The following is a 24,738-nucleotide window of genomic DNA, read 5'->3' on the forward strand; positions in this document are numbered from 1 at the left end:
TTAGAGAAACTGGCATGCTTGTTTTATTGGTAGTTGGATACATTTAGCTGGGATACACAAAAAAGCATCACAATTTATACAATCTTTGTCTGTCTAGGTGCAGTGTTTGGACAGACAGTCGCATGCGGTGACAGACAGGACAGTGTGGTGGCTATGAGTGCCGTTGGTACACAGGATGGGAACACTGAGAGGCTCTGTCTCCACGGCGGCACAACACACACACTCCTGCTCAACAGCAGCTCTCTGCAGGGAGTAAATGGATTTACTGCGACATTTGCCCTGAAAGACAGATAGAGGTGGACAGATGCAGAAGCATCGCAGGGACAGACAGAAATGGTGGAATGGTGAAGAAAGGTGTGACAATTTCACTAAACGTTTATGACTAATGCTAGTTAAGAAAGTTTTTCCTTTGAGTTGGTGTTCTTGTGCTGTGTTATAGCCTACCTCACAATAGTGCAGCTCTATCTGTTGCTCTGACTGGCAGTCATCCACTTTAATGTAGTTAAGTGTTCCCACTGTCCTTCGACACTCTGGCTCCGTACCTTCATATGAACACATATACACAAATTAAAACCTGGGTGCATATATTTCCATAGTAATGCAAAAATCTTACAAAAGACTGACTTACACATCTCACAGCAGGTTGTTCCAATCTGGCTGATTTTCCCCTGTACAGATACAGAGACACAACAGGAGGAAGAAAATAGTAGTGCAAATTTATGTTGAAATGAAAAGGGTACAAGTGAAAATGCTATAAAATGGCTGGAAGTTGTACCCCTTGGTCAAGACAGGCTTGGCGGTTAAAAGGAGGGCAGGTGGTCACTCTGGTCTCCAGGACAAGATCTCCTCTACTGTTTACATTACAAGTATACACGTTACAGCCGTCCTCACTAGTTGTGTTGACCTAAATGGAAAAAGCAACCACATATTCATAAATGGGTCTTGTCATTTCTGTTTTGTGCACCCGTTTCTCTTCCCTTCTCCTCTCTCATGCTTGTAGCCTGGAAATCCATTTCAGCACAACTGTTAAGATGCCTAAATTCCTAAAAATGTGTTTAGAGTAATGCAGGAAAACAAAGAAAGGATGTTTTCATGCGTATTTATAAGTGACGAGGCACAAGTCTACCCATTGCTGACTTTACAGCATCTGCTGAGGGGTCTGTGATAAATGATGCCTCATTGCAAATTGACTTAATATACATGTAGAAGTGGTCAGGGACATTTTAATGCTCAGCATTAAAGTGCTCAGCATTTTAATGCTTCTTGCGGCATAAATGGAGTGGTGTAAGAAAACATCAGACAGATGACGCAACTGTGCCACGTGTCACTTTTTATGACAGGCCCAAAGTAATGATGTTTCATTTTGTTAACTGACTGCAACCTTGATTACTCTCTGCTTATGTCTTTTTCTCTCCTCGCCTACTTGTATGTCACGTGGGAGTAACAAAAACCTCAGGATAGAGGGCCAGGAGAAGAATTCAGTAAGGCAAAGCACGGCAAGTTAATTTGTATAGAACATTTCATGTACAAGACCATTCAAAGTGCTTTACATAAAACATTAAAGCATTAGAGTGGGCTGCAGAAGAAGAAAAAAACATTTAAAAAGTACAATGAAAACAAACTTTACAAAGAAATAAAAGAAACTGAAAAAGAACAGAAAAAGCATATATATAGAAGAGGATAAAATGCAAGAAATAAAAGATCCAGTTTGAGGAATTAAACAGTTTTTTTGATGAAAGGAAATAGCAAATAGAAAAATTTTTAACCTTGATTTAAAATCTGCAGTTTTCTAAGACATTGTTCCACATGCAAGGAACATAAAAACTGAACACTGCTTCTCCATGTTTAGTTCTGACTCTGGGAACAGAAAGTAGACTTAAACCTGATGACCTGAGGGATCTGGTTGGTTCATAATGAACCAGAAGATCCTAAATGCATTTTAGCCCTAAATCATTCAGTGCTTTGTAAATTAGCAGCAGGATTTTGAAGTCAATTCTTGGAACAAGAAGCTAGTTTAAAGATCTGAGGACTATATATAATATCCACTCTCCTGGTCATAGTGAGGACCCCTTGCTGCAGCACTAAAATTAGCTGTCTGGTGGGGTTTTTGGGAAAACCTCTAAGGTTAGCTTTACAGTAGTCTAAATATAAATGCATGGACACATTTTAATCAATCCTGCTGAGTCCTTTAATTCCTGTTAAGTGATAATAGGCTGACGTCAGGTCTGAGTCCATTGCTTCTCCTAGATTTCTGGCTTGGTTGTTGGTTTTTAACCTTACTGTTTGAAGCTGAGTGATGTTTTTAAATATTTCTTGCTTGGCTGCAAAAACTACAATTTCAGTTCTGTCTCCATTTAACTGAAGGAAGCTCTGGCACATCTAATCTTTAACTTGAGCAGTCAGTTTGATCAGTGTTTGGATCAGACTATAATTTCCTTGTGAGATGGTTATGTAGATTTGCGTGTCATCAGCATAGTAATGGTAACATATTTTGTTGCTTTTCATAATTTGAGCGAGATGTTGAACAACAGTAGCCCCAAGATGGAGCCTTGGGGAACTCCACAAGTTATTTTTGCTGCTCAGATTTACAGGTAGTTATAGACACAAAGTAGTTGCTGCATTTTAAATAGGACTTAATTTCTGTGCCAGAACATCCTACTCAGTTTTTCACCATTTCAGTAGGATGCTTTGGTCGACCATGGCGAATGCAGCACTGAGATTCATAGTACCGGAACTGAAATCTTTCCCTTATCTGTGTTTAGGGAGATGTCATTGAAAACCTTAACTAGAACAGTCTCAGTGCTGTGATGTGACTGCCTGACTGGTCGATATCAAAACGATTATTTAGTGTTAGGAAGTTGTGTAATTGCTGAAGAACAGCTTTTTGTATAGCTGCTTATCAGTGACAAGTCTAAGTTGTTCTTTTTCAGGAGTGGCTGATGACAGTTTTTTGGGGGGGATCTGAGGGAAGACACCTGAAAGCAGAGACGTGTTTACAATCTAAAGCCATCCTGAGACTTTCTTGAAAAACCCTGCTGAGATGGTATCATTTTAAGTTTTTAGGATAAAGGTTGGATAAAGGTGCGTCATGGCATTTACGTTTCTCTAAGTAGATGCAGTGGTGACATTCTGCCCCTAATTTTCTGAATTTTGTCTGTAAAGGTAGAGGTAAACTCATTATGGTCCCAGGTGGATAGAAGTTTTGGGTGTACCAACTCAGGAGAATTAGTAGCCTTTCAACAGCATTTAACAAAGCATGAACATTATTACTGTTTTTAGCAATGATGTCAGAAAAGAATGATTGTTTTGCATTTCTCAGCTCCTGACTATAAATCCTTAGTCTCTCATTATAAATTTCATAGTGAACCTACAACTTTGTTTTCTCCACCTGTGTTCAGCTTTTCTACGTTCTCATTTTTCAGCTCTTACCGGTGTGCCATTTTTCCATGGAGCTCTCTTTTTGGCAGTGATCGCTTTCACCTTGGTGGAAGCAACGACATCAATGATTCTTGTAATTTTATCACTGAAATTATCCAAAAGACCATCAACTGAAGGTCAGGAGAAGCAAGGTGAGGAAGAGAAGGCTTGTATGAACATTTCACTGGTATTTTTACCAATGTACGGTTTTTACAGGTGTATGTACAAATAGGAAAAGGAGGCTGTTTGTCCATCACTGCTGCTACAAGGCAGCTCTTAAGAATTAAAAATACCCTAACTAAAATTGAATAAATGATGACAAATGAATCAGTCGTCAATACCCCTGAGAAAGCTATGTCTTTTTTTCATATTATAACATATGGTGCATTATTGCCAGACTAAAACCTTTAAAACTTTATCCCCAACATCATCAAAGGGTTCATCAGCTTCTCTAGCAGAACACTTACTTGCACACTGAAGACTGTTCCATCTGGTTTATGTACAAAGCAAGTAGTAGCAACGCAGTGACCACAGCAGCTGTCTTCCTCCTTTTGTACTGTGTATCCCTGTGAACATTGTGATTTGTGAGTTTTGGCTAATATAAGAACACATCAGGAAGACATTCCTTTAAATAATGTAAAAACCATACAGTACATTTTTCAATCCAGTTAGTTCAAATTGATGATTCATTATTTACCTCTGTGAGGAAAGTGATTCATGGAAAGATGATGTTGCCTCAGTTTTAGTGGTGAGCAGAGAAGTAATGTTGTTAGAAGATTAGGGCATCTTTAATAAAAATGGTGGATGTTTGACTTTATTAACTAGTTATGATAAGAACAGGAAATGGTGATGGTCAAGATGGGAAACAATCATGTGATTAGAGTTACCCTGGGGCAAGTGGGACAAGTGGTTCGCCTGCAGGAAAGTTTGTATTTTGCCACTAGACCACCCTCTACTGTACACTCACAGTGTGTACACACATCCACCATCATCCTTTCCCCTGCCTGCACAAACATAGATGTATCAATACAGAACACAGACAGAACTTTACAAATCTCTTTATTATATGAAAGCAGCTGGTGCTTTTCACAATAACTTACTCCTATCACAGTGTGATTGAAAACACAGGCATCCATGGGGGCTGTACAAGGAAAGAATAAATAATTGTTATTCATTAAACAATACGTTAAATCTTATTTTTTAAAAGGTCAGATCATGACAGCTGGCTCTGAGAGGACACCAGCATGAGAGAGACATCTGCTGGACAAACTCTGCAACTGCAACTCAAACACTCATACTCTCCAACATGCATCTCATTTGATGAAGGGAAAATCAGAGGAGTGAAAGCTAAACAGGTCACAAATTTTATTAAAGGTGAGTGCACAAACCCAGTGTTTCCTGCTTATTTTTTTTATTCATATGAAAGTGTGTTTGTTTACCGCAATGGCAGCTGGGGCAGCAGTCGTGAGTGCTGCAGCGGAGCTGGGTTCCCAGCGGGCAGGTTGGAGTTTCCATAACAGGACAGCTTACATTTGTTGTAGAGATGAACACCCCATCTTTCACTTTTACACACTGATATAAGACACATTTTTCATCTAGAGACTGCCATACCTCACCCACCTAAAAACAGACACAGATGAGAATAAAATCAGTTATGAGGAGGGAAATATTATAGCAACAGTGATGTACTTTCATTGAACAAAAAGCTATTTCTTCAGACATACATGTCTAAGTTTTCCCCCAATGAGAGTGTCTCCTCGCATCTCTTCATCGGACTCCACACAGCTAGTGGGTGTGCACTTGCCACAGCACTCCTCTTCTGTCTGAGTGTATGTTGAGCCCTGAAATATATATTAAACCTTGGTTAGAATCCATCTTTAGGGAATGATGTAAGTGTGCATGTTTGGGTGTGTCTCACCAGAGGGCAGGTTTGATCACAGACAGGTGGTTTACACTGGGCAACGTGGAGTGATGTGTCTTTGTCTTGTAACTGAGTGCAGATGCATTTCTCACACCCTTTCTCCCACTCGCTCCCCACTGCGTAAACCATGCCACCGACCACACAGACCTGAAGACACACAATGGTAACCCAGAATATAAATCCAGCAGCACAAACATAAAACCAAACACTCACTTTGTCGGGCTGGCAGTTGGTTTCTGTGCAGCCACAGTTGTCGGTTAAAGTGGATGCGATGAACCCAGTGGGGCAGGTGTGGGTGGAGTTATGGCAGCTGCATGTGCATTCAAAGACATCACAGCACTTTGTTTTTTTGACTGACAACTGGCGATGAGCTGGGCAGTCAGGTTGAGCTTGAAGAGCACACGCCTCCTTTTTGCACACTGAAATAGAGAGAGAGAGAGAAAAAAAAAGATTAAGAGTTGTGTCAATGAAATCACACGTATACGTGCTCCGTTTCATGGTTGCTCATGTGTGACAGAGCAAAGCAGAGCTCAAACATCAGAGAGAACATGCTAACAGCCTACCACACTCATGTACAGGCTGACACTCTCCTGGGTTTTTCAGGACCAGAGTTTGACCATCCTCACACCGGGGCACATCAGGCAGGTCACAGTTCACCAGATCACACACTAAAATGTCAAGGAGTCAGGTTAGCCACCAATATATTCAGGAACACTACACAAAAATTAAATGAGAAACTATTGGAGAAAAAAATGCATAATGATCTGGAAAAACTATGAATATTTAATGTTTTTCTTCCATAATAACTCAAAACCAAAGGTTGTCGTTTAGATATGGATGAGTTATTGAAAGGAATAGACTCAATTTGACATATTAGTTTAGTAGTTGTGTGGGGTACAAACTGGCAAACACTCATTAGTTACAAAATAACTAAAGATCATGTGATTATCTGACAGTTATTCTTTGTTATACAACCAAAATTCAGAATCAGCTCCTAAATAACAAACATATTCAATGACACTCTAAACAGTCAAAAATTCATCCATCCCTTAGCTACTCCTGCTTTATCCTGGGAGGGATTTAAGTCAGTATCCTTAAATAGAGTCATAGCTATTCATTCCTAATCTCATGCTTGAAGCCAATTTAGCCAAACATGGAATTTTTTTGGGAGATGCAGAGAGAAATGTAAACTCTGCATTCTGCTGGACGCCATCCAGCCAGCAGGGTTACACCCAAAGCCTTAGTACTATGATGCAAAAGACAACTTTATGACTGAACATATATGAGTTCTATTGGTTCATTATCTAGTTTAATAGATATTTATAAATTAGTTATTAAAAATTTGTCATGTATAAGTATCCACCAAGTCATTAATATCTACTAAGTGATCCACAATTCAAAGTTTTTTTTAGGGACTATTCATTAACAACGGCTCAATTATTAGGTCTTTTTGTTATGCTCCTCACTCCTCAGTGCTCTAGCTGTTACTGTAACTATATGCTCTTATTATTCTGCAAATCTATTCGTCTATAATATTAGATTTGGAAATACAAGTATACTAATTATACTGTTTTTATACACACCACACTCATACTCAGGGCAGCACTTAGATTCCCTCTTCTTTCTCAGGATCTCACAGGGCCCACACACTGGAGCTAAAAACAAAGACATGATGGATTATAAATTTGGCAATATTTTTTCTGTTTTCAATTAACCAGAAACTTAGATCCAACAAGTAAAAGAAGGAACAACAGAAATTGTGGCAACCTTTAATGTCATTGCAGGGCCTGGCAGTGCAGTTGATGCGTTCTTGGTCCAAACACATGCAAATCAAACATGGGTTGTCATCTGGTACCCAGCTCTGCAAATACTGTCCAAACAGAGGTGCAGTATTTGAATATATTAGGATTAAACACCAGAGGGCACTCAAAGCTAATTTTTGTTACTGAACATTTAAAATGTCAATATTTCAACAGTCTGTTTCCTCAGTTAACTCGAATTAGATTTTTCTGCACGCCCCCACATATTATATCATTTTCTTGATTTTTAACTCACCATGTGTGTGTGTCCATAATTGTCAACACATTGTCCGCATGTTTCTGGTGAGACACACTGTCCATGATGCAAAACTGTCCCTCCAGTACAGAAACATCCTTCAGTAGGCGTGTCCATACAAGATGACTCATTACTCTTAGCAACCAACCAGTCGCCTGGCAACGCCTGTATGCTACCACAGTCCTCTACGCATCCTGTCCGACAGGCCTCATACTCCATGGAAGTTGGACACTGTAATGCTGCACCACAGAACAGAGTTTAGTTAGGATCTAGGCTTAGGATTTAAAATTTCTCCACTGAATTGATAGTTATAGACAGTGACTTACGACAGAGATGGGGGCTTCTCCAGTTCACACACACACCTCTTTGTCTACAGAGACGTGCATAGGCAGAGATAAGCTCACACACATCTGACTCCTCACATGCCTGTTCCTCACACTTGGTGAGGAAAACCTGAACGGGAATGTAAGCATGGCATGGCTCAAACACCTCAGAGCGGAGGGCCTGGCATCCCATTGCTGTTCCAGACAAACACACTGCCTTTCGTTTTGGCAGGCACACACCACCCTCAGCAGCCACAGTCCAGTCTGAGATGAAAGCAGGCTGGTTGGTGGTTGAGCTGCCATTACGTAAAGTCAGGTTGTTAACCTTCTCCTCCCCACATCCACCTGAGAAAAAGGTAAAGAGAACATAGCTCAGGATAAAAAGGCAAATACAGAAAGGCTTACAGAGAGAGACACTTTGAGCCTCAAACTTTTTTCATATATGTATTTTTTTCTAACAGGTGTGAACAAATTTTGACACTGTGTTTGTTACCGCATAGTCCAGTAGGGTGACTGCCAGTGTTAGAGCTGAGTAATGTGATGGTAAACTCATTGCTCTGTGGAGTAAAACTCAGGACATAACCAAGATCTGACTTCAGCTGCAGCATCACCCCTCCATAACGCACCACCTCCATGCCAGCGTGACGCCACGGCAATGATAGCTCTTCTCGATCAATTACTGCCTGTTCAGACAAATACACACACACCACAGTGAATAAATACAACTTTATACACTTACATGACATAAATAATTACCCAAACTGAAAACTTACTGTCATGTCATCCTTCAGTAGCAGCTTGTATGGTCCATGGGTCACCTCCATGGCTTTCATGCAGATCTGGTTGTATTTTGCTGCATTTAGACAAGGTCCAGTTTGGAGATTGACCTCTGACCCTTCAGTAATGCCTTTGCTGACAGTGAGAAGTGTATAGGAGCACAAACCCTCCTCTTCCAGCCTAAGAGCTAAGCTGTCAAACCTCACCACGTGGTTAGTGGAGCTGCCCATACACATGCCTGTCAGTACACACCAGGCAGAAGGGAAGAGTAGAGTCAGAAATATGTTCTATTAATAGACTGGAAACATAGCTCCTAGTTTTCATTGTTTATAATAGATGGGCAGTGATGTGCACTTTATATAGAAGAGTTAAATGTATCTCCAGAAGCTGTTTGTTCCTTTTGCTGTACTTACAAGGACATTCCCAGTGGCAGCCACAGGCCTCCTGGACTTTGATTGGAGGCATGTTGTTTCTGCATGCTGGTGGTTCCAGTTTGTCACAGCTGACTTTGTGATTCTGTACTGTTACTGCTCCACTGGGGTGGCACAGGAGAGAGTGGCAACCATCCTCCAGCAGCCACGATTCACCAGGCTGAAACACATCGACAGAGCAATACTCATTTAATTACAATTCATTGTCTAATGTCTGTGAAAGTCTACGGATATCACTCACTTTTCTCTCATTTCCATTATCATCAACACACACTCCTGGTGGACCAGCTGAAAAACAACAGACATAACCTTTCCAATACTGCTATTAATTATTATTGCCATCAAAATGATTTAAAAGAAAAGAAACAAGGTTGTGTCTGTATGCACCTCTGCAGATTTTCTCTGCGTAACTGTTGTCCAGAGTTAGCAGCATCAATAACTGATCCATGCTGTTCAAGTGCAGAGTATTGTCTTGGTTGCCATGGCGACCCAGGACATTAAGCTCACTCATGTCATAGCTTCGTCCAATCCCTATAGGGAACACTGACACGCCTAGAAGAATAAACTCCTTTTAGTGAGACTAATCCACATCTGAAAGATGGAGGATAACTTTAAACTGAGTTATCGAAGGTTATTTATTTTAATGCTAACTTTGTTACCTGCTGCCAGTGCCTCATTAGCTGCCTCTTTGATATCATCTGTTGATTTGTCAGTCACCAGCATGACCACAGCCTTGGCCACTCCAACTCTCCCACCACTGACCGGTGAGATGGATGTTTGCACAGCAAATTGCAGTGCAGATCCTGGAGACAAAGAGAATAATGTGTGTGGATCTGCTATGATGTGTGTGAGCGCTTTAGTTGATATATTTACCTAGAGCAGAAGGTGCAGTCGCCTTGCTTGGAATACTCTCCACCATCTCCAAGAGGTCTGATTTGCTCTGCTGATCCTTCCACAAAAGCTCAGCTGTGTTGGTCTCGCCGTACTGAACCACACTCACCTGAGTGCCATGCGGCCCTGCATATATAAAACAAATAATATTTGGATTATTTAGTTAGTTTTTATTATTGCTAAAGCACTATATATTTAATCTGAATATAAATACTGGGCTCTACATATTTGCTGAGTATGAGTATTTTAATAAAATTAGGTTTATCAAATTAGAGAAAGAATTGTGTCTGAAATATAGGGTATCGGTTACTTTAATTACTGAAACACAAAAAAATGAATTTCAATCTAAATAGCATCTCATGGCACTTTATCGATTTTGTAGTGCATGAGCTAAAACATCGCTAAAGGAAAAACTGGGTCCAATCTTGCATTTTGAGGACCATGCATTAAAAAGGGCTATATCACACATACTGTTAATTCTATATTGATGACAATTTAAAATTTAGCATAACTGCAATAAAGCTTTTAGTAGTTTTCCAAATTTATGTTAGACAAAATTATTTATTTGTCACTGATTAAAATTAACTGTAAAAAATTACACTAACTCAAAATATAAAGCCACAATGCTCAGTTTTAGTCAAATGTCGCCTAAACACTCTGCTTAGGATATTTAAATGTCATTGTGGAAGACAGAATCAGTGAAAGCAGGGGGAGTACATTCAAGTGGTGGAATTAAACTTACCTGTGTCAGAATTCCTGATGAAAGCTTTGACAAAGGTCTTCGTGTCCTCAAACTGGTCTCCAGCCTTCACCAGGAACATCACGTCCACAGGCTTTTTACAAGGGACTGTGTAATGATACATTAACAAGTTAGTGCATCCTTGTGGACTGAATGATACAAAAAAGGAGGTTTCCTTCTGTACCTGTGGGTGGCAGGCTGGAGTGTGTTGGTAAAACCAGGGGTGGCAGTGTTGGTGAGCGGGGCCGAACTGTGGTGTGTGTGATATTTACTACACGGTGGACAAGGGTCTTCAAACGGTTGTAGTCCTCCACCATTAGTGGACGCTGAGGAGAGCTGAATGGTAGCAAGTCTATTTCATGTATCTTTGGTCCGACACCAATGGGGTACACATGTGTTTGGGTGCTTGTAGATGGTGGGCGTGTCACTGTATCAGTAGGAGGATTTTCTGTCACAAGAAAGACCAGCTGTGGTGGGGTGGGACCAGGTGGAGGCTTGATTGTAGCCATTTCTTGAAGAGTTGTAGTGACAGCTGTTCCAGTGTTTGTCTTACTCCCCCCTCTCCAGCGAATCTCCCGCAGTCGTTGTAGCAGTTGTGTTCTCTGCTGCCTCAGCTCCCACCGACTGATTTCCACAGTGACAGTTACTGAATACTGGATCACAGTGATGTGAATAAACTCCTCCTCCTCAGTCAGCTGTGAAATAACTTCCTCAAGGAAGATGAGCGACTTGTTGAAGTTGACCTCGCCAACAGAATCAGAGCCTTCCAGGATGAATGTCACACCTGTAGTTGGACGGTGAGAAGATGGCAGTGTGGTGATGGGAAACAGACCAGATGGTGCAGTGGCTGCAGGGGTGTTGAGGAGCTGATGTGTGGGGTTTGTTTCCAGATGAGGAGCAGGGGAAGTGCTGGTTGTGGTCTTACGAGCTTTACCTTGTGTGGGTTTTGGTGTTGGGGGTTTTCCACCCTCAGGTTCCATTCCCAAGGTGCAGAGGTAATCTGTTAGCTCCAGAAGGTTATCAGGAAGCTCATCTGTGCTGCTCAGCACATATGCTCTGTTATCTGGGTTGGCCTTTGTGATATCATTTATCTGCCCCATATCTACTTCTGGACCTAAAGCAACTGTCAGTGTGGTGATGGCCTTTTTGTGAAGCATCTTCACAATGGAACGGATGGGTCGAGGGTTTGCACTGGCACTCAAAATGATTGCAACGCGGCCAGCATGGTCACGTTTGTTCTTGTCATAGATGTTGATGGCTAGATACTTGACAGCCTCATCCAAGAAAGCTGCATCTCCTCCTGTGTAATGAAGCTCCCGCACAGTCTTCTTAAAGAGCCACTTCTGAACCTGCAAGTGTAGATGAGCAAGAAAAAGATCAAGTAACTAGCCTTAAATACTTTAATGCAGGGGTGCCCAAAGTGGGTCCTCAAGGGTTGCTGTCCTGCAGATTTTCCAACATTTCCTGCTTCAACACACCTGACTCAAATGAAATAGATCCAACAGCCTATTAAGTTTTGCACAATGACTCATCAATTTGAGTCAGGTGGTTTTGGAGCAGGGACACATAAAAAACCTGCAGGATTGTGGCCCTTGAGGACCGGAGCTGGACATCCCTGCTTTAATGTGACTATCAGCTCTTGACACAAATCAATACAATGGTTAGTGCAGGACTGAATATTTGGCCAACAATGCACACAGTATTTAGACACATATGTACATTATGTGTTAAAGTACCTGTAGATCATATGTTTTAACTCCAGAGTGGTAAAGAAGCACTGTGGCTCGAGTGTGAGCTGAACCCATGCGGAATCTTTCAACTACTCCCAGTATGAACGCTTTGGTTGCCTGAAATTCATCTTCACTGAGGGCTTCTGAACCATCCAGTAAGAAAGCCAGATCCATGGCACGATCGCATGTGCCCTCAGGCATCAAGGTAGTGAAGGGCAGGGTTGTGAAGGTATCATAAGCAGGTGTTGGTGTGGGAGTAGTAAACAAGTTGAGGTAGGAACAATCTTCACAGCTCAGGGAGTTGTTGTCACAGTGACTTTGGAAACAAAAAGGAAAGCAGCTTAAAATCAAACCACAATGTTTAAATTAACAACCCCAATGATCTAAACTGTTAATTAAATTGTACTTTACCATATCTTGCAGTGGGTGGGGTCATCATGGTTCAGGATGACCTTGTTGCCATGGGCGATTCTCTGACCCTCATGGATACACACCTGACACTGAGAGGGATCTACACATCGCATGGCCACCTCATCCAAAAGTTGGCCTAAGAAAATCATGGCAAAAATGAAAGTTCCCTACAAAAATGTTTCCAGTTTGGTTCATCATGTGTAGCCCCCCTCACACACACACACACACACTTACACACACACACACGCAAGTTGCAAGTTGTAAAACTAGTCTTATCACCTGGGGGGCAGTTGGCATGACAGCCCTCCACACATGTTAGTGAACAGTGGAGGGGATCTGGGTGCTGGCAGGTGACTGGACAAGCAGGGCCACATGTGTTATATCTCCACTGGCATATTTCCTCCCCCACACCAGGGATCTTAGGATTCAGCTCCTCACAGCTCATGGCTAAGGGAACAAATGATCCAGTGGAAGTTAAATAAATTATTTTCATGGACAAAATGTTCTGCATTCGATAAAAAAAAGTTCATGTATAGTTCAGGTGTGAAAAGCAGGTTTGTTACTACATGTGTCATTCATAGTTCTGATATCAGACAATATATAAAAAAAATAGTTTGAGTGAGAAACAAGGAAAAAAACAAAAAAAAAAATTCTTTTTTGACTTACATATTCAGAAAGGTCAAACATTTATGATGTACTTTCATAGCAATCCTGAAGGAATTATTAATACTCACGACAAAGATCATTGGACCTCCAGTTGATAGATACACCCCTCTCTGAGCATGCCTGTGCATAGGCTGCAATAACATCACAGAAACACGCACAGTCGCCCACTGATAGGCATGAACACGCTGCCTCCACACACATCTCTACATAAGGCTCTGCATCCACCTAGAGACAGAGATAAGTGTAAAGGAGAAAGTGCCATCTTACATCCAGTGTGTGCACAACTGAACTTACCTGGCTGTTGCATTCGCTGAATAGTGGACCAGTGATCACCCGACATGACTGCTCGACTGTTACCAACTTCAAAATGTTGTCATTGCAAGGAGCAGGCCTCTAAACATGCAAAACACATAAACGTGAAGTTTTTATAGCTTGTTTACATACTGCAAAATATCTTGTCTATCACTAGTACAGTTTTGCCATGTATGAAATGCAAAAGTAAACTAAGGCTAGGTTCACACTGCTGGGCATAATGCTCAGTTCGGATTTTTTTGTGAAATCCGATTTTTTTGAGAGTCCGTTCACATTTCCAATTAAATGCGACTTGTATGTGATCTCCTGTATGAACCTTATGCGTTGTCATGAAAAGATCAGATACAGGTTGCATAGGGGCAAAAAAAATTGGATTTGGGTAACTTCAGCCTGCAGTGTGAACGTAGCCTAAATACTTCAAAAACAACAAATTTTGCACTTTTAAACCATTAAGAAAAAACAAAGCTTTATTTGCATTAAGGAAAAAAGTTACATTAGAGATTTTATCTGAAAGAATGTCAGTTATCATGTCCTTAGATATAGTCTGAGCCACAGTCTCTCCCAGTGAGAAGGTATAATACTGGCACAACACATCAACTACAAACCTCAGTCAAGCCACATATCAACCGTCCCGACACCAGAGTTCTGAAGGACTTGACCAGCATCTCAAAAATTCTGACATTTATGATTTTATTCAAACTAGGCAAAGTTAAAAGTACAGAAAGAAACAGGATGGTGCATCCAATTAATAATATAAACACTTATATACACTTACATATGCACTTATAAGCAATATAGAAGTTATTTGAATAATCTCCTTCAGTCATTTCACTAATGTGACTTTTTTAAGGGTCTAACAAATGTCATAGCAGGTCCATGATCCCTATGCAACTCCAGTTTGTGACGATTATGTCTGGAGAAGATGCTTCACATTACCTGTGTTACATCAGCACAGCTGGGGATGACTTTCCAAGAATTCCCAAAGTGTGAGGCATCCACCTCCAGCTGGTTATTGCTGCTCATCAAGTCATTGTTGACATTCCCATCAAAGTTACCGCACAGGCCACACACTCTACCCTTCACATGATAAGATAAATGTGATATAAATTTACATATGCTATGCAAAATAATGTGAATAAAACTAACATAGATCAATCAGCCAAACTCAGCTTCATAAAAAAAAATACCCTGTATTCAGCAGAGATGTGAACCAAGAGGCGAGTTCCTTTGTCCCAGCTCAGGGAGATGTATTTTCCAAGCAGGAGGGTGTAAAACTGACCAGATCGGACAATCTCCACCTGCGAGCTTGGTGGCACTGGCCTCTTCATCTTCACCTATTTGGATGCATAGAGAACACTTAAAGACAAAATCTAGAGAAACAATATGGAAGACACTGTGTAGATTGTAGACCACTTTTTCACAAATTACAACATATATTTAAGGGGAAAAAAGCTGAAGAGCCTTATGAGCAGAAATTCAGCATTTGCCTTTAAGGTTGCATTCAGGTAAATAAAACTATTTTTAGCCCAAGTCATGTTTAGGAAAGAATATGTCATTTTGTGTTAATTAATAAACTAAAAACATTTCTGTTAATCTAAATCACTGTGACCAGAATACTGATTGGTACGGCCAAAAGAAATCACATTTTTCCTGTTTTAGCCCTTAATTCTGAATCCTTTTTAGAACATGTAAAGCCCATAAAATGATGCTCCATCCTATCTGACAGATCTCATCGTTCCATATTATGCTACAACAGCACCGCGCTCTCAAAGCACTCAGTTGTTTTTAGTTCCCAGAACTTCTACGTGTAGAGTCACATCCTTTAGCTTTTAAGGCATCTCCTTTGGAATCAGCTCCCAGTTTAGATGCAGAATGTAGAAAATGTCTGCCTGATGAAGCTTAAAACTAACCTTTTATTGAAGGACTTCTACTCACTGATCTTTCTGATTGCTTCTTATTTTTTATATGTTCTTGTTCTTTTTTGTACACTTAAAATCTTCTGACCACTCTTTTATTGCTTTTAATGTTTGCTGCTTTTGTGTATTTTTTCTACAAATCTTTCATTTCTATTAAATTTTTTTATTTAATCTCTTTGCTTGTGTTTATATGTCTGTCCTTTGATTTGCAATACACTCAGGGTCTCACTTGTACTTGAAAAATGCTTTATAAATAATTTTTAATCTTAAACTCTTGTGTCACATGTCCTTTGAAAAGCTCAAAGAAAGGTCTTTGCTTTCTTTATCTTCCTATGTACGCATAAGAAGACTTATTTATGGTGGCTTGCAAAACTATTAAACTTTTAAGCTATTTTTCCTATATCTTTAATATTCAGCCTTTGACATGGTAGTATGAAACAGAGTTAGTATGTAGCTTAAACGAGATAGTAAAGAGGAAGCGAATAAATGCTTTTTTGTGGAATGTGAAAAATGTCTACAAAAATAATCAAATTCAGTGAAGTGAAACAACAGCAACAAAAGAACGAAAGAAAGAAAGAAAGAAAGAAAGAAAGAAAGAAAGAAAGAAAGAAAGAAAGAAAGAAAGAAAACATGTCAAACATATTTGTGGGACTTTTAAGTTCTTGTGAGCTGGCCAGTTTTGTCTATGAATCAGTCTATAACATAACTGTCTACATTTACATATGTAAATATGTGCTGCACCTCTCCATGCTGCATTAAAATCATCCCGCCCCTGTAGAAGATCGTGATAGCTTTTGCACAGCGATGTCCCACAATTCCACAGGCCTCATTCTCCACCAGCACTCTGAATGTACCCTCTTCTCCATGACACATATCCTTTCGATAGAGAAGTAAAACAAAGTTAAAAAAAATTACACCAGAATATGGATGAGTAAATAAACAAAATACTCTGCAATTAACACTACTACTTTTTCTGGATCTTTAACTCTCTTACCTGAACCAGGACATACTGGCAAAGGCCAGGGAACAAGTACTTGAGACCATCAAAAGTGATGTAATGCCCCTCCCCCACAGTGCGGCACACGCCATCACAGACTTTCTCTGTGCATTGCCACTTTCTGTTCTTACACACACTGCAAAATAGAAAACATGTATGACAAACACACTTTTAAGTATTTCCTTTCAGACTTTTGACAGCAAAACATGATTGTACCAAGTATTGCAGTCAACACTGATGGTCTGTCCTGTTGCATATGGCTTGTTGTTATGGTAACAGGGACAGTGCTCCGGTTTAATGCAGTCTCTGCGGTGACGTACCTAAAATCAATTCAGTAATCAATTATCTCATTCTGCTTGACATGTTTGCTGTTAAACACACACACACACACAACATGACAAACCACCTACTGTGCCTGGTGGACAGAGGCAGCCAGGGATGCAGGCAAGACTGACACAAGGCAGATCCAGGTTCTGGCAGGTTCGGGCACACTCCAGGCCCTTTTCTCCTGCATCACATTCTGCACGAACAAGCGGCGGAGGGCACTGAGCTGCCCGGCGCTCTGCATACACAAAGACACAACGTTTTTTAAAATCTTCTCCTCAATATTAACAAGGTAGATTTAGTTGAATAAACCATCATAGTGTTATATGACAAGCTTAAAAACTTAGAAATACCACATGGAAAATGACTTTCACAAGTCATGATAAAATTAAAAATTTAAAATCTCATTTAAAAACTTCGAAATTACCTCTGGATGGTGCAAAGTCATCATCATAGAAGAGGTCAGACAGATATGAAGTCATTTCTGTGGAACTGCAACGCATGAAGCCATTTTCACAGGAGCTATCAACACAAACACAAAAGCAAAAAAGCAATAAAACAAACAAGCTTTGAGGACATTTACTTCATATATAGTATGTGCTCAGTCACACACCAAATAGTATTATGATCCGCATAGACGTCATTAGGTTGGTAGAGCTGTCCATCATGCAGGCAGGAGCACAGGTCAGCTGTCACACACTCTCCAGAGACGCTCAGGTATTTCCCAGCAGGACAGAAACAGCCCTCTTCACATATCCTTTCCCCATCACAGCCAGCCTCAGCCCCAGACAAAGCACGGCATGTCCGATCACAGGCACTCCCACAGGCCTCGTAGACCTGGCCTCTGGTGCACTTAAGGTCTGACACCATCATATCAAGGGAAGATTAGTCATACATTCAAAGCTAAGCTATATTTCTTACCTATTAAAAAAGTACTTTTTTAATACACAGAATTGCAAACAGGGCCTGGTACAGTTATTCTTTTTTGGTTTTCTCTACTAGCTCTTCTTATACTACTGATTAAGTACAAAGACAGATTCTTATGTAGAAACCGTGACATATTCTGTACTCACACAAAATTAGAGTAGGTACAGATGACCAAAGTAGTTTTTGAAGCTTAGTTCAAATGTCAATGCTCCGTTACTTTTTATATATTTATTTATTTATTTATTTTATTTTCCACTAGAAAGTTCCACTTGTCAAGAAATTCAAAGCTAAGGAGTTGATCAACTGGTGAGGCCCTTATTAATGCAGTGCTTTGTCAGCTTGTAAATCATCTTACTCTTTAATCATGAGGAAACACTCAACAACTATAGACTCCTTTGAAAAAATGACTTAAGATCTCAATCTGATCCTAATTGGTGCCTTCAAGGGAGGCAGAAGCTATGGAAAGACTTCAAAGTGCTTCTAGCTTGCAATTTTCACTTTTCAAAATGGCATTGAGAAATGGCAGCTAAGTGTAGATTTCTGGAAAGGCTAAGAAAACTTTAAATTGAGACACTAGATCACAATCACCGAAGGTGTATTACTAGTAAAAAGCAGAATTTGATTAAAAGGAATATCTTGTTAACTGGGATAAAAAAAAGGGATGAAAATATTTGTTTTGGGGTTGTGGGACAATAGCACAGAACACACTTATTCCATACAGAGAAACATGAATTCCAATAAACAGAAAAAAATCTGGCTCAAAATATCATGCAGTCAAGAAACTTATATACAAGAGTCTTGCTTCCACAAATGGACAATCATCTGAAGGTCACTATTTCAAACATCTAAAAACAAAAACTGGAGCTATGAGTGGCCCTCCCATTCCCCTTGACCTGAAAATTTTTCAAGTTTGCAAGACAGCCTAATAGTAGGCCACATCATTAAGGAATCTGTATAGGTTGATGAAAATGGTTAAATCAAGAATATAACAATAAAGTAAAAGAACCTGAAAGAGAATCTTTTTTAGGGAGACAATCTAAAAAATCTCACCAACGAGGTTAGTGTATACTTGGTCCATTAGGTTGCAAATGGACCAAGGTTGCAAAACTGTTTAACATATTGTGGTAAGTGTTCTGCTTTAAAATGGAATGAGATATTTGTTTTACTGGTTTGTGTGTGTGACTGAATGATGTAAATGTGTTTAGAGTGAGAGTTACCACACAGTGAGGGAGACCTCCAGTTAAGCAGAACTCCTCTCGCAGAGCAGGCAGCTGCATAAGCAGCCAGAGCAGAGCAGAGGCACTCCTTCCCGTCCCCGCACGCACACACATCGTAACGACAGAAACGCTGGAACGGACCCGGGTTCACCAGAAAGTGGCATGGGCTAAACACGTCTGACAATATCATCGCACATGCCTCTTCTGCAAAACGCACTGAAAAGTAGTTTTGGTTAGTGTTTGTCAGATTCTGGGTGTTGCATGATTACAGGTATATGCGTGTAGGATACCTCTTTTGGGATTAAGGGCACATGGGTCATTCTCATGTATATGAGTGGATTCACAATCTCCATTGATCCTCCAGGCCTGGCCAAATGCCTGAGGACTCGCTTCAACCAATCCAGAGCCAGATAAGAAATCATCACCTTGGTTACCATCGTAATTCCCACAGAGACCACAGGTCTGTCCCGCCCATCGTGGTCCCAGCTGGAGGTTCAAAGTATACATTCCAGTAACTTGATAATATTTTCCCATGAGTACCAAAAATATCTCCCACAGACAAAATTCATTCAACCTTTAGAAGCACACGGCCTCGACCATCCCAGTCCAGACGAAGGTCATCGCCAACCTTTACACGAACGGAAGACTGCACAGATCTCTGGATATGCAGATGGCCTGTTGAAATGTGTAGACAAGCAGTTAGCATTAGGGTCATTAATACTAACAACTTAAACAAAAATAACTTTGTTGAGACAAATGATGGTTGATGATGAGCCATCAAAACTGATATACTAGATGAACTCTTATGTAACATTTACAGTATGCCATGGATCATCATTCTAGTGTGTTCTATGAAAGTGGGTAGGTTTTATTATGAATATAGTTCCATATACAGTGTAATATGCATCAATGTGAAACATATCCCTTTTCCGCACTTAAAAAATGACTTACCATGGTGCATTGGAGTCTGGATGTCCATGCTGTTTACAGAAACAACTCCTCCATGTTTAAGCTTCACTGTCATGTTCTCCAGTGAGGGCAGACTGAGTGTTACTGAGCGTGTGCACACTGCATCCTGATCATCTGCACACTGAAACAGAGAAGAGCAACCAAAGTGCTTTAAATCAAATAAGGTCATTGGAATGAAAGAAATTAAGTCTGGTTTATTTCTTGTGCAATATCTGTAAGAGAGGAACAGATTTTAAATATAATTTGCAAGAACGCCACAAACATCCATTACCTGTACATTCTCAATTATGACGGAAAAGTCATTGTGCGTGCAGTCCTTTGCCAGCAGATACTGACAGTGGCCAGTGAAGGTGAAAAATTTGTTGTCAAAACTCTTGAAGTGGGACTGGCCAACAACCAAGCACTCACCTACACACAGACAGCAAGGGTGCCGAAAATTAGCAGCTCACCATTTTATTTTTAAGTAGAATGGGTTATTACTACTAGACAGCTGGACGACTATCTCACCTGGGCAGCCTTCGTTGGTACATTCCCAGGATCCATGGCGGCACACACTGCAGACAAAAAGGTACTTTAATAATACAAGGCATTAAAATGTCTGAAAAATGTATGTGGTTAGGGATATTTGTGCACACTCTTACCATGTGTTGCAGTCCTGTGAGATCGTAGATCCTGGAGGGAAATGTCGTCCCATATGTGTGCAGGAGCACTGAGACACCTCCACACAACGATTACCATCCAAAACCTTCCCAACTGAAATACATATAGATCCTGTGTCACTACTTTTATCATTATAACTGAGGGAAGCATTAGATAAATGAGGTGAGTGCCTACCAGGGCATGTACAACCATCTACACACTCTTCCTTGCAGACCTCTTGTATGTTGAGGCTATGGCAGGTTGTAGAACAGGGCTTGGTACATTCACTGTACTGCATCCCAATTGGACACTTGGGGACTGTACATTAAAAAAACACACTCACTGTCAGTTTTACTTCATGACCTTTTACTGCTTTTTAGGGTCTGACAAACTTACAGCACTGGCTCTCCTCCAGCCAGCCATGCAGGAGTATCCCATGAGCATGGCATGTGCGTGCGTACTCCAGCAGCATTGGACAGTAACAGTCTTCTGCATCCTTCTGGTCACAGTGGCAGGCCTCTGCCTGACACAGTGCCAGGAATGCATCAGGAGCGACCAGATGGGCACAGTGGAGAAACACACTAGAGGTCTGCAACACGCTGCAGCTGGACAGAATCTGAACACACACATGCATTCAGATTAAGTTGTTAGGGTTAGATAAATTTGAATATGATATCAAATAAAAAATAATAATAATAATAATTATTATTATTATTTGTTTGGTTGGTAACTAATTGGAAAAACTGTCAAATGGAAAAGGTTTTTGCTGTTCCTGAAACACAGGCTTTCTTATTTTATCAGCGCAATTAATGAGTAAAAGTAAATTGATAGAGAAACATGCTGGATTGAAGTTAACAAAGACTACTAACAGTTTTATCATTATGGAAAGTAAATTATAAAGCCTAATGCTCAGAAATAATAATTACTACTATGGATACATAAATCAAACATACTTAAACATATAAAAGATATGTTTTGTTCTTAATTAACTGTTCATGGTATTTCCTGATTGATACCCTTTGGTACTGGCAAAGCACCTTTCTTTCTTCACCGTCACTGACACTATGACTAACACGGGAAATGGTATGAAGGAAAATGATGAGGTAATCTAATTGTTTTAAAAGCTAACATGATTTTGCCCAGACAAATGTTTTTCTGTGGAACAAAATGTTTTCACTGAACGGACTGATTTTTGCCCACCCATAAAACTTTTCTTGTTACAGATCTGCACTCACGCCTGTCAGATCTGTGTGTTTACCAGCTGGTCTTTTTTTAGAGATTTTTTTTAACAGATTACTGATCCTCAGTTAATCTTTATTGTCTAAATTTAGAATTCATATAAAAATGACTAAATAAATCAAAACTAAAATATCCACCTTTTTTGTAAATATATTAGTCAAAAGTTGGAGGTAAAATCAGATGTTGAGTTTACAAAGTAGTTTATATTTTAGTGTGTGTAAATTCAGGAGACTGAAGTGGGTTTCTGCACACAAAAACATGTTTAAACACAAAGCAAAGATGCAATAAAATCTTCAAAGTAAAATCTGAGTAAAGAAAATGTGATATTCTTTATTAAAATTCCTGTTGTAGTACCAGGTCTTTGTGTGTGTGTGTATGTGTGTGTGTGTGGGTGTGTGTGTGTGTGTGTGTGTGTGTGTGTGTATGTGGGTTTGCACTCTGAAGTGCACCTTTTTCATTATTGCCTACTTTTGTTTTAGTTTGAATTGTATTATGAGCTAAATTAAAACTGGGACTAATAATGCCAAACTTTAGAGATATAGAAATACTTCAGGAAGTGTCAGAAATACTTGGTAAGAACAGACAAAGGTTTTCTGCACAGTAAAATAGCCTTTTAACACGTGTGGTTTTTGCTTCTTTGTTAATGTTTCCTCTTTAAACAAAAGCTTCTATAATATCTAGAAAAAATAGTATACATTGAAAATACAGTGACATGTTCAGACATGTGTGTGTGTGTCTCAATTGCCCTCTTACTGCTGCGGTTCCTTTGGTGCTATTACAAGACTGGGAAGGATTTGAGACACGCTGACATGCCTGATCAGCTCCCTTCACTGCCCATGAATTTGCGAAATCATAACTATCCTCTGTCAGGAATCCTGAAAGCACACACACAGACAAACGAGTTGACAGATTTCCCTTTAATCTCATCCTACCACGACAGCCTTTTGCTTATCTTTTCCTGTACCAAGCTGCTACTCTTCCTGTTGCTGAGTGCTTGTGAGTCAAACATTTCCTTGATTCCAGTAATATTTAACTCTCTTGTTTCACTCTTAAACTTTCACATAACCCCACATGTATCCACACACTTACACCCTGTTAAACAGAACCTGCTGATGCACGTACCCTCCTGAGATGTATATTCATCAGCCGAAACAGTATTGAAGTTGCCACAAAGGCCGCAGGTACGGTTGGCATGGTGTTTGGTCAGCGTCAAGGCGATGTTAGCTGTGCTATCAATGGTAACAGTGAAACCAAACTCTTCACTCCACAGCTTATAAAAACCGAGCTCTGAGCCCACAAACACAGCATGAGATGCATATGGCAGAGACAGCCTGCAAAAAAAAGAGGGCAAGCATCAAGCATCTTCATAACCAAACTGCTGGTGCTGTCAGCATCAGTGCACACACACTTAATTACATGAATAATCTTATTGTTCTATTAGTTTACCTTTTTTCTCCTTGTGAGAGCAGTCCATCTACAGACAGGTGCAACTCAAAGGCATCCCCCAGAAACAATGTGACTCCAGTTCTTTTGCCATTGTAAAAGTCACCTGTAAAGCATGATTTTGCAACATTGATACTTCCACATCAAACTGAAGCTGAAACAAATTAGACCGAAGTCTGAACATATATATTATACACATATGTATCTAATTCTCTATCATATAACGGTCTCTTAGCTAATATTCTGCTTCAAGAACGTTGTTTTAGCATATATGGCTACAACTACACACAGAATAAACATTGCACTTTAACTCTGGCTCTGTGTTGAATATTCTGCATGTGACTCACCCAGCAGTGTGAAGGAGCGGTGGTTGCAGTCCCCAGCCAGGAGATAGCTGCAGTCTCCAGGAAATTCATATAAAACTCCATCAAATGTGTGGACATGATGTCGTCCAAACAGACTGCATCTGCCTGTCAAGCCTGCTACGCAAGCTGAGTACACAAGAAATAAATCAATAGCCACATGAGTGTAAAAGTAAGATTCAAGAGATATTTTATGACATATTTACATATTAATACCCAGGAAGAGTGAGAAAGAAAAACAAACTGAGCATTCCTTGATATGAAACACACCTGTTAAAAGCAGGAAGACACAAATTTCTCGCAAATGATTCTTCATACACGCCTGAAACAAAAACAGATTTTTTTTCCCAATGTCTGTTTTAACCTAGTGTAATTAAAAATAAATAAATAAATAACTCCATTAGGTTCTCTAAAATCTTGATTGTCCTACCTCCATGGTCCCAAACTCCCGACAAAGGCTAAAATGATTTAAAATTTTCAGAAAATGTATGTCTAGACCTCACATAGTCAGCATATTATGAGAAAAGTGATAACCGAACATCTCCTAAATCTTCATGCAGACACAAAGAACTGCAAACAGTCTAGAGGCTCTATTTTATAACTCAGCCCATACCCCTGTCATGCACTTACACAAGACCACTCCCCTCGCCAGGTTATGTCAAGAAGCACAGAATATCATTCTGTCCACAACTGCTTGCAGACTGACACCATCAAACACATTCAACAGGACAATGCCAGGATGTGCCTACTGATCGCTGGGTTGAGTGATTAGTGTACAAAGAAGCATCTGTATCAGTGCCAACCCAAACAACTCTTGTGGAAAACACACTTACCAGCAATACCGCACGCAATAACACTGCCTTGGTGGTTCCACATACATAAATACACAACTTGGCTGTGCCAAAATTACACACACACATACTGGGAAAGAATACTGATCAACACTCTCAGGTGAAAACTTGTGATTATCCTGAAGACAGACAAAGAAAGAGGAAAAAATAACATTGATTATCTGTGTCACAATATTACAAA

General features: G+C 40.1%; 1 protein-coding gene across 2 annotated transcripts; it reads right to left on the reverse strand.

The window, feature by feature from the left end:
* vwf (von Willebrand factor) lies at positions 1-24,256 on the reverse strand. Of its 2 annotated transcripts, XM_041996364.1 has the most exons (53): positions 24,137-24,256; positions 23,977-24,028; positions 23,692-23,835; positions 23,348-23,450; positions 23,024-23,232; positions 22,655-22,776; positions 21,059-21,278; positions 20,858-20,980; positions 20,665-20,776; positions 20,531-20,577; positions 20,295-20,431; positions 20,006-20,144; positions 19,629-19,729; positions 19,345-19,540; positions 19,055-19,270; positions 17,524-17,770; positions 17,338-17,432; positions 16,997-17,148; positions 16,803-16,906; positions 16,584-16,722; positions 16,331-16,465; positions 14,861-15,007; positions 14,610-14,750; positions 13,656-13,754; positions 13,430-13,586; positions 12,975-13,142; positions 12,696-12,831; positions 12,291-12,600; positions 10,739-11,903; positions 10,558-10,662; positions 9,798-9,941; positions 9,584-9,727; positions 9,312-9,476; positions 9,166-9,212; positions 8,907-9,084; positions 8,490-8,731; positions 8,210-8,399; positions 7,720-8,061; positions 7,394-7,632; positions 7,106-7,208; positions 6,922-6,993; positions 5,902-6,006; positions 5,552-5,757; positions 5,336-5,485; positions 5,142-5,258; positions 4,857-5,037; positions 4,518-4,558; positions 4,305-4,421; positions 3,885-3,983; positions 776-904; positions 629-668; positions 445-542; positions 1-279 (listed from the first exon to the last, which is right to left on the reverse strand). In XM_041996364.1, the coding sequence occupies exons 1-53, from the start codon at positions 24,140-24,142 to the stop codon at positions 94-96; spliced, it is 8,562 nt and encodes a 2,853-aa protein (XP_041852298.1). In that variant the 5' UTR covers positions 24,143-24,256; the 3' UTR covers positions 1-93. The 2 variants fall into 2 exon arrangements, 1 of the variants encoding a protein (XP_041852298.1); XR_006011799.1 differs by lacking the exons at positions 1-279; positions 445-542; positions 629-668; positions 776-904 and adding an exon at positions 4,115-4,203.
* Positions 24,257-24,738: the final 482 nt, after the last annotated feature.

The sequence above is a fragment of the Melanotaenia boesemani genome, chromosome 10 (assembly GCF_017639745.1).
Source record: "Melanotaenia boesemani isolate fMelBoe1 chromosome 10, fMelBoe1.pri, whole genome shotgun sequence".
NCBI classification, from domain to species: Eukaryota; Metazoa; Chordata; class Actinopteri; order Atheriniformes; family Melanotaeniidae; genus Melanotaenia; species Melanotaenia boesemani.

What these genes read in the sequence shown, in the direction of transcription:
- vwf (XM_041996364.1), bottom strand. An exon ending in GCCAGTATGTCCTGGTTCAG is followed by an intron (nt 16,466 to 16,583) that starts GTAAGAGAGTTA and finishes CTCTATCGAAAG; the next exon opens with GATATGTGTCATGGAGAAGA. An exon ending in TCAGCGAATGCAACAGCCAG is followed by an intron (nt 13,587 to 13,655) that starts GTAAGTTCAGTT and finishes CTCTGTCTCTAG; the next exon opens with GTGGATGCAGAGCCTTATGT.